This window comes from Ptiloglossa arizonensis, chromosome 1, assembly GCF_051014685.1.
Source record: "Ptiloglossa arizonensis isolate GNS036 chromosome 1, iyPtiAriz1_principal, whole genome shotgun sequence".
NCBI classification, from domain to species: domain Eukaryota; kingdom Metazoa; phylum Arthropoda; class Insecta; order Hymenoptera; family Colletidae; genus Ptiloglossa; species Ptiloglossa arizonensis.
Genome location: NC_135048.1, coordinates 32436531 through 32455766, shown reverse-complemented (window position 1 = coordinate 32455766; position 19236 = coordinate 32436531). Strand labels below are relative to the sequence as shown.

Sequence of the window (19236 nt, the reverse complement as noted above, 5' to 3'; positions counted from 1 at the left end):
TCTTGAAGATACTTCCGGTTACGTTTTTAGTGCTGTACGGTTGGAAGAAAATTTCCCCGATGGGGAGGAAAATTTACAAATATATCGCACATACTTAAAGGTACTTCCAGTAAAATTTGGAAATATATCGCACATTCTTGAAGATATACTTCCAATAAGATTTACAAAGACATCGCATGTTCTTGAAGATAATTCAGGTAAAATTTATGAATATATCATAAATTCTTGATGATACTTCCAGCAATATTTATAAATATATCATAAATTCTTGATGATACTTCCAGTAAAATTTATAAATATATCATAAATTCCTGAAGATACTTCCAGCCATATTTATAAATATATCATAAATTCTTGAAGATACTTCCAGCAAAATTTATAAATATATCATAAATTCTTGAAGATACTTTCAGTAACGTTTTTAGTACAATACGGTTGAAAAAAATTTCCCCGATGGAGAGGAAAATTTACAAACATATAGTATCGCACATTCTTGAAGATACTTCCAGTAACGTTTTCAGTACGACACCTTTGAAAACAACTTCCACGATAAAGAGGTACCGAAGAAAATGTTTCAAATATGTTACAGATTCTTGAAGATACTTCCAGTAACGTTTTTAGCGCAATGTACTCGAAAACAATTTCCACAATGAAGAGGTACCGAAAAAAATTTTTCAAATATATTACAGATTCTTGAAAATATTTCCAGTGACGTCTTTGGTACGACACCCTTGAAAACAATGACCCCGATGGAGAAGACCTGAACGAGAATTTACAAATACATCGTACGTTCGCGGACATACTAGCCATCCCACAATCGTTCTTTTTATCACTCTTTTATTTAATATCAGTATCCATTTGTACAAAACACCCCACGAATCATTTAAGTTGCGAATAAGGGTCCCCGTTACCAACGGTTGAAAGCCGAAAGACTTCGATCGTCTCCCGTGATCGATGCGTCAAGTCGACAGGGTCCAGAAATAACGTAGCGGCGCACGGTGGTACTGTAACGTTCTCTTATCTTATCGGGCAACTATTTTCAAACGCTATCGGCCGAACTGGCGCGAGATCTCGAGCTAATGGTCGCGTCGCGATGTTTGCTCGCGAATCGGCGTAAAAGAGCCGAGCGTTCTTTCGCTCGCGGTATCCAGTAGCGAGCGTCAACGCGACATCGGACAGCGGCGGCAGGTGGCGCCATCTACGCTCCGATAGGACACCCCCGTTATTTGCATTTCACCGTGCCAACCCGTAGGAACGAGCACCGCGAGCCGCCTCGCCGAATACACCGTGTCGAGCAATCTGAAGAGTGTATCAATTTGTAAGCTTGAAAACTCTTGGAAGGATTATCCTAAATGTATCGTCGAAGTAATAAGATAATCGAGTATTATCGAATGTTGGAGAAACTTTTCGTGAAAGTGTTCATCCAGAGAGTATAATGTACCACCGGTTATAGAAATGTCGTTAATTTAGCACGGGTTGTAGAAATGTCGTTAATTTAGCACGGGTTATAGAAATGTATTATCGTCGCTCGAGTAACGTGTTTGGGGGGAACAGCGATAAATAAATGGTAGAAAGTATCGAAGGTTGTAGCTCGAATCTTTGTATCGAGTCGTCGAGGATTGGATTTGGTTCAGAGGGAACAGTCCCGAGAGAGTAAATATAAAAAATCAGCAATCGTCGTTGTGCATGTTTTTTGCAACAAAAGCATATCTTTTTCTACCAGAGCGAATCATAAATGCGAATGTGTACCTTGTATTCGATTATTCGGCGTACTTTGTTTCTCGAGTTCGATTTGGACAAAATTTATAAGACACTGGACACTCCAAACACATCATCTTGCAAAACATCGTAGCTAACCTTCGAAGTCCTCTAGCACGGAACGGCCCAGAATATATATACTCAGTGTTTTCAATTTTCGTAATTAATTCCACGAGATAAGTTTCCAAAGAACGCAGTACTTACCCATTACTTAGAAATACAGTAATAGGTAAGATACGGGAGGCTCGAGGTCTACCGGAAAACGTTTCGATCGAAAGACCGATTCTCACAGTAGCTTCGCTTCGCTATCTTCGTTGAAAGACAGGGCATTACAATGGTATTACAATACGAGTTACAAACGAGACGAGAAACAACGGTAACGTTTCTTCGATACTTTAACCTTCCAATCGATAGAAATCAACGCGTACGACGACCCAATTCGTTCGAGAATAACCACCAACGGTTTACTACGCCGATAGGCCGTGAAATTTCTAATACACCGTGAACCATGAAACGCAAAATCTGTCCGCGTCGCGATACTCTTATAAAAACTCTAAAATTTTACAAACTTTACAAATTTTACAAATTTTTATTAAATTGTACGTTTATCATTTCGTCCGTACGTGTATCTCGGCAATGGTTCTCGGTTCGATCGATTCCTAGGAAACATTCCCGTATTTGTGAACCAATCGAGGACCGTCTCGAGGACGACGCGGACGTCGAGACGTCGATGCACGGATCGATTCGGGGCCTGGTAAGAACGGTCCCCGTTCGTTTCCTCTACCGAGAGAGCAACTTTTCCTCGCGGCCCCGTAAAGGATACGTCGCCATTAGCGAGACTCGTGTTACGAAGAGTTTTTGCGCGATCGCGTGCTTCTGGGATCAAAAGTCGGGCCCGATCGGGGGGCAGGTGGGGGGAGGGGCCCTCCGCGCACGATCGCCGGAGAGTTCTTACCTGGCCACGTGCTCCGCGGGCCCTCCAAACGGATAGGAGAGCTACACGGAGGACACCGTGAGCGCGCGAAGGAAGGGAGGACGATGGACTGGGCGAGAGGAGGGGAGAGAGAGGGTTAGAGAAGGAAAGAGGAGGGAAGGGTTCGCCACGCGCCCGACGCCCCGAAAGGTTAATCTAAGAAATCAAATCAAAGTAGTTTTTTGCCCGAGTCGAAGGCGCGCCGGTTGCCACCGGAGAGGAAGAGAGAGGACGGAGAGAGAGCGAACGAGAGGGACGGATCCCTGTGTCTCTTGCGGAGAGTCGAGAGAGCGAGATTTAGCGAGAAGGAGAGAGAAAGAGCGAGGAAGAGACCTAACGGAGAATAAGAGAAACAGAGAGATCGAGAAACACTCGGGTGGAGAGAAAAGGAGCGAATGAGAGAAAAAGAGAGAAAAAGAGAGAATTCCATGCGCGATGAGAGGGTGACGGGGTGGAGGGAAGAGGGATAAGGGACGAAGATCGGTGAAAGACGAAGAAGGGCTTCCGACGGGCCGCATCAAAGACAATGTTTAACGCGCGCGCGGGCATAGAAAACGCGCATATGCCGCGCACGTGCCGACAAGGGCGCGTAAAACTCGGCTTTGTTTGCTAAATAACGTCCTCGAGAGTGCCCCCGGCCCGATACCGTGCTCGCGGGGGAGGGACGGAGAGACGGTGGGACGGAGGGACGGAGGAGGCTTTTGCAGGACGCCGCGACGCGAGGTGTCCTGCTATGCGGGCGTAATTGCGTCAATTAACGAGTCACGCTTTTCGAGGCGGCTGATAAAATTGCTTTCGCGCAGCCGAGACGTCGTTTCGCGAACGATAAGGCTGTCCCTGGCTCGTCGCGGCGCGTATCGCGCACCGTCGGAACCTGCCGGGAGCGTTCGTCGAATTTTTCTACTCGACGAGTATTCGAACGCCTCCAACCATTCGAATATTCGACGAGTGGAGCTCGAATGCCCCGAACACTTCGGAAGTGTTCGTACGGAGAGCGATGCGTTGCGCGAGAAGGGAGTGCAATGTAACAACGGGGTTATGGGAATATCGTTTATTTGGAAATTATAGTGTAGGGATGCACGGTAAGAAATTTAGAGAGATTTTGTTGCTCGAATGCTTGAGGTATTCTTCGTAAAAGTGTTGATCCAGAGAGTATAATGTAGCACGAGTTATAGAAATGTCGTTAATTTGGAAATTACAGTGTATAAATGTACGGTAAGAAATTTAGAGAGATTTTGTTGGTCGAATGCTTGAGGTATTCTTCGCAAGTGTTAATTCGGAGAGTAAAATTTAGCACAAGAAGGGAGTACAATGTAGCCTGGGTTATTTTGGAGTATCGTTTATTTGGAAATTATAGTGTAGGGATGTACGGTAAGAAATTTAGAGAAATTTTGATGGTCGAATGCTTGAGAAATTTTTCGTAAGTGCTGATCCAGAGACTAAAATGTAGCGCAAGGGGGGAGTACAATATAGCGATTATGGAAATATCGTTCATTTGGAAATTATAGTGTATGGATGCACACTAAGAACTTTAGAGAATTTTGTTGGTCGAATGCTTGAAGTATTCTTCGTAAAAGTGTTGATCCAGAGAATATAATGTAGCCTGGGTTATAGAAATGTCGTTAATTCAAAAATTACAGTGTATAAATGTACAATAAGAACTAGAGAATTTTGTTGGTCGAATACTTGAGAAATTTTTCGTAAAAGTGTTGATCCAAAGAGTATAATGTAGCACGGTTATAGAAATGTTAATTCAAAAATTACAGTGTATAAATGTACGATAAGAACTTTAGAGAATTTTATTGGTCTAATGCTTGAAATTTTTTTCGTAAAAGTGTTGATCCAGAGAGTATAATGTAGCACGAGTTATAGAAATGTCGTTAATTTAGAGATTACAGTGTATCGGTATGCGGCCAGAATTTTCGAGAAATTTATTATCGAATGCTCGACGTATTCTTCGCAAGTGTTAATTCGGAGAATAAAATTTAGCGCAAGAGGAGAATGCAATGTAGCTTGGGTTATGGAAATATCGTTAATTTACAAATTACAGTGTATGGATGTACGGTAAGAACTTTGGAGAAATTTATTTGTCGAATGTTTAAGGTTCGTATTCTTCGTAAAAGTGTCGATCCAAAAAATGCAATCTAATATAGCGATATTCTGGAAGTTTCATCGATCGAGAAAGTATACCGTAGAGCAATGGTGGAAGCATCGTTCAAAAGTATAACGTCGAAAGGAGAGTACAGTGTGGCACTATCCAACATGTATTATCGACGTAAAAATTACAACATACCTATATACGGTAGAAACAACTCGCTCGCGAGAAATTTATCATTCGGATACGCGAGATATTTCTCCTAAAATTAATAATCTAGAAAATATTTATAACGCACCGAGATAACGCAAGAAGAACTTGCTCGCAAGAAATTATCGCTTACTAATATTTGTGTTCTATATTTAACGTTTTGGGCTACCAGAATTCGCATCCGACTTTGCCGCGACTTTGCGTCTCATAGGTGTGCTCGATATCGAATGAAAAAAAAAAAATAATTTACATCGAACTCTCCATTTTGGCATTTCCGAGAATCTTGCTCTCTTCGTTCTCCTCGCGTCACATAAACGCACTGTAAGTATCGAACTCGTACACGGGAAGAAACGTTCGTCAAACGTTTTCAAACCTCGTGTCTCGATCGCTGTCGCCTCGCGTCGTAGATTCGATCCACGACGTTGAAAATTAAAAGAAAATTCCCCGCGCGGAAAACAGTCTTTTAAAAATAGTCGGTCCCTTTCCTCCGTATTTGTTCGAGCGCGTTAAATTTACAATTTCCACCTGCACGGTCCGAGAAGATAAACGAACAAAGCAACGTCTGAGGACCTCGCCGTGTTTCCCTTCCACGTTCGTTTTTTTTTCTCTCTCTCTCTTTTTTTTTCATCTCTTTATCGTCGTCGCGCGGAAGAACAATAATTCCCGCGTATCGGGTGAGTTGTTCGGCAGCTCGTTCTCTCGCGCTGTTGTTAATATTTCGCTCGAATTCAATGCTGTTTTGTATTCAAACAGCAGCTGTTTCGACATTCCTCGGACAGAAGCGTCATCGCGACCGGTAACGCGTACACGCGTTCTACGATTCGTATCTTAATTGGGAATTTGCTTATCCAGATAAGAGGTCGTTACATCGCGGCCCGATATTCAATTCGATCGTTGATCATCGACGTGCGAAAGAATTTCGTATCGGTGTGAATCGAGCGGATCCTAACGCGCGGAACGTACGCGCAAGAAACGCGTTCCGTTCCCAATTAAAAACAATTCCGGAACAGCGCTGAGAATTTTCTTCGAGCGGGTCGATTATTCGAGCAACACCGTTGGAAACATTCTACGCGTCGATATCGCGTACCGATCGATCCAGGTGCGAGTAACCGTCCGTTCGGTAATATCGAGCATTTCCTTCGTGACGAGCCGTGCACGAAAGATATCGTTTCCCCGTACGAGTTCGCGCACTCGCGAATTCCGCGCGAGTCGTTCGAAATCGTCCGAGTTCCGAATCGCAACGAAATCCACGAAGAACGCGCTTACCGTCGAAATCGTAGATAAATCCGCGAGGTAATTGCGCGAGAGAGGTATTTGCCGTTCGACGGCCAGACAGACGCGCGCGCGCGCGAGCGCGAGCGAGCAAGCGAACGAGCGATCTATTTACTTCGTTACACGTATGTAGGACGCCGTGAAGGTAGATAATCGCGGTGTAAACAGGAGACGTGGGTCCGTTTCCGGGTAGACGATAATCCGCGTTTGCAAACAGAAATTTAAAGCTTCGACGTCGTCGTCGGGATCGAGACGCGTTCCTCTCTCCCCCTTCACCCCTCCTTCGAATTCTGGAATGTCCGTTGGAAGGACGAACGGGAGCAAAGTTTCGCGAACCGTATACCGGGAGAGCCCATTCGAAAGTCTCTGAACCTAGCCGAGAATTTTTAGAAATTGCGTGACGATCGTCGGTCGCGTGACAGCGCGACGATCGTCGAGTATGCAACTCGAGAGACCGAGTACGCATCACGATCGGTCAGTAGCAACGTTCACGTATTCTCGCGTTGGAGCCTCCCGCGTACGAATTCAACCACTCGAAGCCACTTTCGTCGAATGGGATCTCGCCGATTCTCGTCGAGCGGACACGCGTGCTAACGTATTCCCCAAACTCACCTCTCGCGTGTCTCGAAACGCGATCGACTACGAACCGATCGAACCCGTGCGGGATATCGCCGCGTTGGAGTCACGTAGCGTCGATCGGCGTGCAACTCGCGCCGATGCTGGACACGCGTTTTGGTACTCTTGGTGAGGGACATGCGTGCGCCGGTGTTCAATCGTTCACAGAATCTTGCTGTCGGGAGGGAGCACTCTCGCGACACTGGTACGCACCTCCGTTTCGGTAGATAATCGAGAGAACGACGCGCGACGGCACGTTGGAAACGAACCGGAACGACGGACGAGCGCACTCTCGGTGCACACGGGTTCGAGGATCGCGTTTTCCTCGGAACATCGACGAACCACGGAACCTAACCTCGACTCGTTTTTCCGAGGGCGTTGAGCGCTGCAAAGACGTTCTACTCGCGTACCATCTCGGTTCCGCGTTCCGATGCGGCATCGTGGCTCGCGAATCGGTACGGTGAACGCGCGAGCGGAAACTTTGGTTCGCGAGTTCGTTGAGCGACGAACGACCAGCACCGATCATGGCGGACCACCGTTTCCGATTTTCTCCGCCGGTCGATTCTAAGGGTCGGAGAACACGATAGTTCGTTGGACGATAGTCACCGACCGATCGAGATCACCGATCGATCGTACCACATTCGTGACCGAGAATCTCGGGGTTAATCGGTGGAGAAAATATTCCGGTATCTTTTCGCGGCGGCGTCATCGCGCGAACTAAAGAATATCGCAGTTGTAATTAAGAAAACGGAGCCGCCGCCGCCGCCGTCGCCGCCACCGCCGCCGTTGCCGCCGCCGCCGCCGCCGCCGTTGGTGCTCCCCGTGGGGGGCGAGGGGGTGTCGGTGGCTCGAGGCGACGCGGGGGATGGCGGCGTGCACCGTCGGGGGTGGAAAAGTCTCTGAAAAACGCGCGCATGACAATGCCGCCCCACCTTCTCGCCCACCCCGCGCTACTACTCCCCCTTCGCTCTTCTTCTTTCTCCTCCGCCTCCGCCTTGGCCGCCACCTTCCTCGTCTTTTTCTACCCCGACGACGCCGGTCACGGGTGGGGGTGTCGGGGTACTAATTAAAAATTCAACCGACGACGACGACGACTACGTCGACTACGACGTCGACGTCGACAACGACGTCCCTCGAAGACGTTGGCCCGGTGTCCCGGTTTCCTCGCCGCCCCCTTCGATCCTTCCCCGTTTCATTCATTCCTTCTTTCCCTTTCTCTTTCCTTCGGCCCCTTCTTCTTCCGAGGCTCCTTCGCGTCATTCCGCGTCGCTCTTCGAGACGTCCGCGCGTCTTTTATTTTCTTCCCGCCGCGGCCACGCGACCGCCACCGCCACCGCCGCCGCCTCCGAGACTCCGAGACTCACCAGCCGGCGACAGGTTGCGATTCGATTCTTCCCACCGTCCGAGTTTTCGTTTCCGTTACACCGTGTTACCGTTTTCACGGTTCAACCGTAACTCGTGTCTCTCTCTCTCTCTCTCTCTCTCTCTCGAGTTCAACGATGCAAACGTCACCGCGATGAACACGTTCCAGCTTGGCGAGATAGAGGAAATCGTGGCTCGTTTTTCCCTCTTTCTCGCGCGCGTGTATACTAGATTCGAAGCCGAGATCGATACGAAGGATTCGCGCGAGCAGGGCGTCCTCGCGACTGGGTTAAGGGCACGATCTCTAGCGATTCTCGAGGAATCGCTGGGCAACGCTCGCTTCCCAGCGAACCGGAGCCGAGATTAGGATCGTCGAGGCCTTTTCAACGTCTTACGAAGCGATCGATCGATCGATCGTTTCTCAGCTACGGGAGCGTTCGAACCGCGTTAATTTTACGCTGGATCGAGACCTTATCGCGAGATCGCGTAATTCGACGGTTAAAAAGGAAAGAGCGTAATTTGTCCGGTGATCGTTGGATGTGGTCACCTTGGAATTTTCACGGTTGACGACCGAAGAAAAATTTCGTCCCGCGCCATTTTTCGTAGACGGTGGGGGACCTACTGGAAAACTGGATTCGCTTTGAGACGAGTTCTTTCGACTGCTTTCGATCGTCAATTTTGTTAAATTAGGAGCCCACGATGAGGCACCTAATTTACAATTTTGTAAATTAGGAACCACTGCTCCGTTTACGAGTAACCGAGGATTCTCGAAGAAGACTTACGTGGAAAATCTTTTGGAAAACTCTATTCCTTCGACATTGTTCCCCGTACTTGAATTACAACGGTTTTCGAATCAATAAACAGATAACGTTCTCGTTAGTCTGTTTGGAAATTATCGAGAACTCTCGAGGGAAGCTTTTCCCAGGGCGCCCCTTTTTCGAATGGAAAATCTGTTGGAAAACTCTTCCGGGAACCTTCACTGTATCGAAAGTGTTTTTCCCATTGCTTGCTCCGTTTACAAATTATCGTGCATTTTGGAGGGAAACGTTTACTTGCGAGCCCCTTTTTTCGAGAAATGGAAAATTTTCTTGGAAAATTCAACCCCCTTTTATATTGCATTCTTTCCGGTATTTTCTTCGAATTTCAAGGTGTCTTCGAATTAACGGTCCACGATATCTCTATTACTATCGCAAATTATCGAGCCTGTGATATTCCTACTGCTCTATTTACAAATATGTCGAGGATTCCCGAGCACGCGTTCTCGAAGCAAACTTCTTCCGCTCTTTTCCTCAGTGCGCGGAAAATCTGTGTGAAAATTATTTCATTCTTCTCCATAATTATAGCAAAATACAAATTTTCGAATCGACAACCTGTGGTGTCCTTGTTACTCTATCTGCGAATTATCGAGGCTATAATATCTCTATTGCTCTATTTAGGAATTATCGAGAATTTTCGGAGCAAACTTCTATCGCTCTTTTCCTCAGTGCGTGGAAATCTGTGTGAAAATGATTTCATTCTTCTCCATAATTATAGCAAAATACAAATTTTCGAATCGACAACCTATAGTATCCCTGTTACTCTATTTGCTAATTATCGAGGCTAGAATATCTCTATTGCTCTATTTAGGAATTATCGAGAATTTTCGAAGCAAACTTCTATCACTTTTTTCCTCACTGCGTGGAAAATCTGTGTGAAAACCATTCCCTCTGGTACTTTCAGTGGATTACAATTTTTTCGAATCGACGACCCAATAATATCCTTCTTGCTCTATTTGAGAATTATCGAGGCTGTAATATCTCTATTGCTCTATTAAGGAATTATCGAGATCTCTCGGAGCAAACTTCAACCGCTCTTTTCCTCAGTACACGGAAAATCTGTGTAAAAATTACTACATTCTTCCCGATACCTACGGTAAATTACAATTTTTCGAATGGACAACCTATGCTATCCCTGTTACTCTATTTGGTAATTATCGAGGCTATAGTATCTCTATTGCTCTATTAAGGAATTGTCGAGATCTCTCGAAGAAAATTTCTACCGCTCTTTTTCCCAGTGCACGGAAAATCTGTGTAAAAATTACTACATTCTACCCGATACCTACGGTAAATTACAATTTTTCGAATCGACAGCCTATGGTATCCCTGTTACTCTATTTGCGAATCATCGAACCCGTAACGTCTCTATTGCTCTATTTACAAACGATCGAGTATTCTCCAAGCAAACTTCTACTGTTCTTTTCCTCTGTGCACGGAAAATTTGTATAAAAATTACCACATTCTACACGATACCTACGGTAAATTACAATTTTTCGAATCGACAGCCTATAATATCCCTGTTACTCTATTTGCGAACCATCGAACCCGTAACGTCTCTATTGCTCTATTTACGAACGATCGAGGATTCTCCGAGCAAACTTCCACCGTTCTTTTCCCCACCGCGCGGAAAATCCGTTCGGAAACGCTTCTCGCTGTTACATTCAACGTATTGGAATTCTTTGGAATCGACGACCCAATAACGTCCTCGTTGCTCTATTTGCGAATTATCGAGGCTGCGGTGTCCCTGTTGCTCTATTTGCGAATCATCGTCGCCGGTATCACGGTTGCTCTTTTACGTATCATCGAGCGAACGATATCCCGGTTGGTGTTCAACGAATCACGGAGTACGATCGTGCACGGGCGCGTGTTCCTCGAACGTTCGAGACGAGCACGCGTCGGACGATTCGCGATGGTAGCGGTGAGCGCGTGTGCGCTCGATCGTCGAAATATCGTCCGCGAGGAAAACGCGGTCTACCGAGAGATCCGCGCACGAAAAGTTTCGCTCGACTTTTCAAGTTCAGGCAGCGCGGTCGTGGCCGCTTGCTCGCGCCGCGTGTTCGCGTTCGCGCCGCGGGCTCGTCGCGTTCGGTGTCCAAAAATAATGATACTTGTTCCGGTGTCGGGCGACGGACGCCGCGGCGTCGTCGGCGTACAACCGTTTCGGAGCGGAAAGAAAGAAAAAGAAGAAGAAGAAAAAAAAAAGATATAACAACCGTCTCTCGGTTACACGCGTATATTACACAGCTACGCACTCACCTTGCGCGATCCTGACCGCGGGCATTTTGATCCTCATGGTGACGTTCTCGATGTTCGCGGCGCGTCGCACGTCTGGAACAACGTTTCCCACGGACGTCCAGGACGGAGGGGGTCGTGTCGGCTCGGTCGGGTCGTTCGTGGTCGCTCTCGCGGTACCCTCGAATCCGTACGAATCTGTTTCCCTGTTTCGTCCACCGTGGGCGAGAAGAAAAAGGGGGAGGGGACGACGACGACGACGACGACGACGACGACGAAGACGAAGACGAAGACGAAGACGAAGAAGACGAGCGAGCGCGCTGGAAACGCAAGATTTTTCCTTCGAGGAGAACTCGTGAAACGAGGGAACGATCGTCACGCGCTTCAGCCCTCCTCCTCCCCCTCACCACCGCCCCTCAACGAGTCCATCCGTCGTATTCACCTGTTTCCACCTCGATGAACTTCACCCGGGGCCCTCGACGGAGCGATTCCGTGTTCCCGCGGTGGGGGTGGGGGGAGAGTGTCACGGTGGTGTCTCCCCCGCGCAAATCGTCGCACTTTTTCTTCTTCTTTTTCTTCTTGTTCTTCTTTTTCTTTTTTTCCCCTTGGCGAGCACCCGATTCCCTCCTATCCGGGTGTCGTCCGATGGTCCGCGCGCAGCTGCCCGCGAGGATGACGGGCGATCGAGGGTCCTCGGCCACGGGTACACGCGCCTCTTCGTCAACTGACGTTCGTCCTCATGTTCAAGGTAACGGCGTTCCGGTCCGCTCCCGAGACCCGGGCGGGAGGACGCGGCGGGTCGCGGCGCACATACGAGACCCGAGACCCGCGCGATACGTCGCGATCGTACGCGATCGCAACCGCAACCGCGTTACGCGCGGACGACGGAACAGGTACGACGTTAGTGGTCGGGGTGACGCGTGGTACGGCTCTGGCCAAGGGTAAGACGGTGTTTCCTCGGCGCGTGGACAGGTGCGTGAGACGTCGTTCGCCGGCCGCCGGGTACTGGCTGGCTGCCCGGTCACCGCGGGATCGGGACCCCGGTGTAAGCGTCGCGCACAGGTAGCCGCGATGCGTCTCGATCTAACCGAGAACCACTCTCCTAATATTACGATTTACACCCGGAGTTGATCACCTCGCGGAATAATTCGGCCGTGAAACCGGGATCACTGACGGTCGTCGGCCGTCGCGCGCGCCCGACAGCTCGCTCGCACCGTGTCGCGGGAACTCGCGATCGCGCCGCGCGTGGATTCACCTTTTCCTTGTATTTTCTTTCTCTCGGTTTCTCTCTTTATCTCGCCGGTTTCTCGGTTCACTGCTTCACTGATTTCTTTCCCCGATCATCGGTCACTACGGGGGGTTAAGCGGACAACAGGGTGCGAGTTACGCGAAACGAGACGAACGAAACCGAAAGTCCTCGCGTATCGGCACTGTCCGAGTTGAGAATCGAGGCCGATCGCGTTCGTCGTTCGAGGCGTTTACGCGGCGTTGCACCGTACTCGTCGGCGGTCTCGCGGATACGAGTCGCCGCGCGGCAGAGATCGGGAGGAGGTATCGTCGTCCGACACGCGTCTCCGCTCGGCCAAGCGTCGAGTCTGGTTCGTGCACCGTCGAGGAGGCTGGTGGTCCCTCTTTCTTCCGGTCGCGATGGGACGGCGGCGTCGCGAGCCGTGCTCGTCGTCCACTGGGCCCTGGTGTCTCGTGCGGGCTGACGCGCGGATGCTGGATGCCTGATGCCGGCGTGGACCAGAGCGACGATGGTCCAGCATGGGTCGTATCTCTGAGTGGACTGTGCCGGACGGTGCGCCTAGTCGTGCCGTGCGGGACCTGGTGTGTCGGGCACTGCGCTCGCTTCGGACGCGCTCGGTTCGGCTCGGCGCCGAGGCCGGACACCCCACGCGCTCTCGGGGTAGTTTTCACCCCCGTGGTGGGGGTAACGCGGTCCCCCTCCACCGTGCCGGTCGCGGCAGCGGCGCTCGACGCTCGGCGCTCGGCGCTCGGCGCTCTCGGTCGGCCGCTGCCCGTCTCTGTCTGCCCGGTGGCATCTGCTCGGCTCTCTCGGTCTCCCTTCTCTCGGCCGTACACGTATACGCGCGCGTCGAGAGAGAGACGCGGCTCTCTCCGGTTGTGTGAGCGCGACCGCCCGAGCGCTCGCCCGCTCGCCCGCTCGCCCGTCCGCCCGCCCGCCCGCTCGCCCGCGCGCCCGCGCGCCCGCGCTACCGTGCTCCCGCGGCTCTGTACGCGCGCGTACGTGTCCCTAACCGTCCCCCACCCCGACCGACCCTCCGCCGAACGCGGTTTCGCGCTCTCTCCCTCGAGCGACGCACACTCCTCTGCCCACCTCGATCGTTCTTCTCTGTCCAGGCTGTGTCGCGAGTTTCGCGGCAGGAGAAGAGTTTCGGAGACGCGGCGCGCGATCTCCTCGGTGTTTCGCGACCGGGGGTAGCCGCGGTTTTTTTTTCGGTAGCTACCACCCTCCCTCCTTCCTCCTCGTCCTCCTCCTCCTCCTTCTACAGCTTCCTCGTCCCGTACTCCGCGCCGGTAACCCCCGCGATCCCCCGCGGAGATGTTTTCGCCGCTTGTTCTCGCTCACGGGGCCAACCACGAGCGACGGAGCTCGCCAATTAATCGCGTCCACTCGCGATGCTTCGATGATTCTCCTCTCTTGCTCGATTCGCGCGTTTCCGGCCCGTACGCGACCGCGTTCATTTCCGAGGAGGTCCGTCGGCGATTAACGGACACCGCTCCGAGTGGATTCCAAATTTTTATTTTTTTTTATTTTGATTTTTTATTTGTGTTTACGTTCTTGCAGCGCTCGAATCACGTCGTTGACCGTTGGAAGGTAACTATCGTCCACGAATTGCGATTACGTGAATTTACTCGAGTATTTTTTCACACTCGTTTTGTTGATCGCGCGTTACTCACTCGAGACATCTCTAAAGAAGAATCTACGAATGCTACCAATCGATACAAAGAAATCGTACAGATACCATTCAAGTATCGGAAGAGTTCGATTCGTAACGAACTAAAATATTCTACGTTCCTGCGAGTTACACGAATCTCGATGTTCGCGCATTCGACATCTCGAGACGTTTACAACTCGAAGGAATCTTCCCTCGATATTTTTCATTGTCAAGTTACGTATTCAATTACACGTTCACCGTCGAATTGCTACAATTGCAACCATTCCCCCATACTTTCCGTTATTTAACGCGTCGTGGGTTCATTAAACCGGTAACAACGGGAAAAATTCTTACGATTTCAAAAGTGGTAAGAATCGCGCGTCGATATTTTCTCCGTGTTTCGTTACACGTTTCGCAGAGCGGTCGTATTATCGCGCTCTTCGTAATAACGAAGAAACCGAAGGTAGGATTTAAGCGAGCCGGTACGCATTAGGCAACAGTGCCCCGGGACGATCGCTCGGTTTCCAGACGCTGTTTTAACGGTTCCCAGGTTTCCGTGGCTGGATGGTGGGGAGGAAGTTGGGCTCGAGAGTTTTCGGAATACGCAGGCCGTTAGTTTTCAGAGGGTGACGATGCGATTAACGCTGGTCAGGCGTTCAAATTACCCGGGGTAATTTCTGCGCGTGTTAACGCAGCTTGGAGCGGCGCCAGCCTTTTGTTGACGATCGGTGTCACATTTGTTGTACTCGCGTTACCCGCGGCCTGTTCTAAATTTCTTCTGGTATCCTTGCCGCTGGGACGGTCGTCGTTTCCATTTTCTTTTTTTTTTCTTTTCTTTTCTTTTCTCTCTCTCTCTCTCTCTTTTCTCTTCTTATTCTTTCGGAGAAGGGCCCTGTTCGTCGAACGCGATTCACCGCCGACGAGACCGGTCACCTTTACGGTGCTTCGAGTTACGTTTATCGAGAGCAATTTATTTCGCGTTGCATACGGGTACGAGTAGCGAATCCGACGACAGGTTTCCTCGTCGGGTTAATGGAAACTGTACTTTTACGGTGTCGGCGACGAACGTTAAACAAGAACGAGGAGCTGTTACCGATTATGATCAATATCGCGAATCAAAATCGCAGAATTAAAGTCCAGTCTCGAGTAACGTTTAAATAAACCTCAATGTGAATACCTGTAGTCTCGATTCTAGTTACGGTGTTTTGATCGAAGAGGTAATATAGTAGATCGATTCGATAAGTTTTGTCGTTTGAGAAAACTTATTCAACGGTACTGTTCAATATAGTACTCTTCAATGTAGTACTGTTCAATTTAGTACTGTTCAATTTAGTACTGTTCAATTTAGTACTGTTCAATTTAGTACTGTTCAATGTAGTATTGTTCAATGTAGTACTTTTTAATGTAGTACTGTTCAATTTAGTATTGTTCAATGTAGTACTGTTCAACGCAGTACTGTTTAATGTAGCACTGTTCAATGTAGTACTGTACAACAATACTGTGCAGTGTAGTACCATTCAATGTAGTACCTTCCAACGTAGTACTGTTCAATAATATTGTGCAGTGTAGTACTGTTCAATTTAGTACTGTTCAACGCAGTAGCTTCCAACGTAATACTGTTCAACAATATTGTGCAGCTGTAGTACTGTTCAACAATACTGTGCAGTATAGTACTGTTCAATGTAGTACTGTTCAATGTAGTACTGTTCAATGTAGTACTGTTCAATGCAATAGCGTTCAATGTAGTACTGTTCAAGAATACTGTGCAATGTAGTACTGTTCAACGTAGTATTGTTCAATTTAGTACTGTTCAACGTAGTACTGTTCAACGTAGTACTCTTCCATAAGTTTTATCGAACGACAAAATATTTACGAACAACTTGATACAATATTATTAAGTTATAATACCAATCAAGCAGAATTTAAATATTATCGACTAACCAAGCACTGTTCGATAAGTTTCGTCGTTCGATAAAACTGATCGAACAACCTAGCGTATTAGGTTACGAGTCTCAGCTCCCTATCTCGAGACGTTACGTCGTTTCGTTTCCCTCTACAGAGAAGTTTTCAGTAGAGCACACACGAAAGTTCTGTACAATTCGAATTTCACCGCGATACCTGTGCACGGTGAATTCCGCGTTCCGTGCGAAATCGATTTTTCGGATCTTCCGTAAAGACGCAAAGTGAACGACGGTTCGTTCGCGCGGAGAGTCGGCTCGAATGGTCATCTTTTCGCATCGCGGGGGAGTTTTCCATACTGGAGGCTCCACGAACGTTAAAATCCAGGATAAGACGAAACTCTGAACGCTGTTCTTTCTCTCTCGTTCGATCCGTCTCGGTCTCGTTTGTCTTTCCGTCTCGAGGATCGAGATCCTTGGTCGAGTAATCCCGTGGAAAGATCCGCGTCGCGGGTATCGATCCCACCGTGGATGAAGGGTTTAGTCACGGAATAATTAATGTGAGAGAGCAGGTATCTCCTTGCGTACACTCGTCTACTCCACTTTCTCTGCGATTCGACGGTGTACGTGTTTACGGGAAGTTCGAAGGGGACGAGCGTGCATCGGTAATCGCGGCGCGAATCCGTGGCGTCGCCAGCGACGAATACGTTGTTCGAGGGAACCAACAACCGTAGCAAGGATCCCACCGGCTCGTGTCTAAGCGGTCCGTTTTAAAAGTCGAATGAGCTCCGCGGTATAATTCTCCCGATGTTTTCGCGGCGTGGTCAATGGGCTGTTTTAAATGTCGCCGGTTCGGTGCCGATTTTCACCGATGAATTAAGGATGACGGGAAAATCGTTCCTCGAACGAATTCGAGCACGCAGAACTCCCACCCTGATCTGAACCGATCACCGTGTTCGGATACGGGGAAATATTATTTCCTTGATAAACTGACAAACGGAAAAATATATCGGGTAAGCTGATCGATTTCGAACCGGTACGATTTTGCTGGAAATATTCACTGTAGTCTCGATTCTACTTATGGTGTCTTGAACGAAGAGGTAATAGGTCGATTCGATAAGTTTTGTCGTTCGAGAAAACTTATTGAACGGTACTGTTCAATGCAGTACTGTTTAATTTAGTACTGTTCAATTTAGTACTGTTCAATTTAGTACTGTTCAATGTAGCACTGTTCAATTTAGTACTGTTCAATGCAGTACTGTTCAATTTAGTACTTTTCAATTTAGTACTGTTCAGTGTAGTACTATTCAATGTAGTATTGTTTAACGTAGTACTGTTCAATGTAGTACTGTTCAACAATACTGTGCAGTGTAGTACCATTCAATGTAGTACCTTACAACGTAGTACTGTTCAACAATATTGTGCAGTGTAGTACTGTTCAATGCAGTACTGTTCAATTTAGTACTTTTCAATTTAGTACTGTTCAGTGTAGTACTATTCAATGTGGTATTGTTTAACGTAGTACTGTTCAACAATACTGTGCAGTGTAGTACCATTCAATGTAGTACCTTACAACGTAGTACTGTTCAACAATATTGTGCAGTGTAGTACTGTTCAATGCAGTACTGTTCAATTTAGTACTTTTCACTTTAGTACTGTTCAGTGTAGTACTATTCAATGTAGTATTGTTTAACGTAGTACTGTTCAATGTAGTACTGTTCAACAATACTGTGCAGTGTAGTACCATTCAATGTAGTACCTTACAACGTAGTACTGTTCAACAATATTGTGCAGTGTAGTACTGTTCAATGTAGTACTGTTCAATTTAGTACTGTGCAATTTAGTACTGTTCAATGTACTATTGTTCAATATAGTACTGTTCAGTGTAGTACTGTTCAGTGTAGTACTGTTCAGTGTAGTACTGTTCAGTTTAGTACTGTTCAGCAATACTGTGCAGTGTAGTACCATTCAATGTAGTACCTTCCAACGTAGTACTGCTCAACAATATTGTGCAGCGTAGTACTGTTCAACGACTAATCGAAATCCAGTGTAGCACGATCGATACGTTTTGATCGTGAGATGCATCTCGCTCCTTACTATGTAATGTTAATACCAATGTCTACAAATTTACAAATACTTCCACCAACTTCTTTCACCTATTACTTCGCATCGAACCATCGATATCGTTCGCGTTGCTTATTTCACCGAGTCGTTTCGGCTTCGTTGAGGCGGATACCGCGAGAAAACTCGATGGAAACGCGGTTCGCAGTCTGTACACGAGCAACGCGCCCGAAAGCGGTCTCGTTTCACAGATTGGTCGAGATATCGGGGACAGGTCCTTGGAACATTGTCCAGGACCCTGGAACCCGTGGCAGGAACCGCGACAGATAATTCCTCAGGTTGGTCGAAAGTCACTTCAGATCCTTCGTCGAGGAGCGGCGCGAACAGGACAGCCCCAAGGCCTGGGAAACGTTTTCGGCACTGGGGGACCCCTCCCTCTTGGTTTCTGGGTCGGAAGAACACGGAAAACGGGCCCGATCGCTCGCAGCGGGATGAAAAAACTAATACGGTTACACTTTTTTATACCTTTTCCAAAGCTTCGAGTTCCACGTTCTTCGATGGCCGAGTTTTAGTGGAGCGCGGAATAAATCGCGAAATTATTTAATACGACGAAAACGCGTGTGTGTATTACAGGGTGATCAATTGTGTTGTACTTCTTTTTTTAATTATTATTCCGGTATTTTAAATTTTCACTTGGACATGAGAATAAATTTAAATTTTGGGGCAATTTAATTCGACGAAAACGCGTGTGTGTACTAGAGGGTGATCAATTGTGTTATATTTCTTTTTTTAATTATTATTCCGGTATTTTAAATTTTCACTCGGACATGAGAATAAATTTAAATTGTGGGACTCTTTAATTCGACGAAAACGCGTGTGTGTATTACAGGGTGGTCAATTGCGTTGTTCTTTTTTTTTTAATTATTACTCCGGTATTTTAAATTTCCACTCGGATATGAGAATGAATTTAAATTGTTGTACTCTTTAATTCAACGAAAATGCGTGTGGGTACTACAGAGTGATCAATTGTGTTATAATTCTT

The 19236-nt window shown here is 47.8% G+C and overlaps 1 protein-coding gene across 1 annotated transcript in view; it reads right to left on the bottom strand.

Moving 5' to 3' along the window:
• Positions 1-11692, bottom strand: part of Cph (BCL11 transcription factor chronophage) — a 72257-nt gene extending 60565 nt beyond the window's left edge. The window contains exon 1 of the mRNA XM_076306338.1: positions 11357-11692. Coding sequence (XP_076162453.1) covers positions 11357-11393 — 37 coding nt within the window. The 5' untranslated portion in view covers positions 11394-11692. The remainder of the gene's footprint in view (positions 1-11356) is intronic.
• Between the last annotated feature and the right edge of the window lie 7544 nt (positions 11693-19236).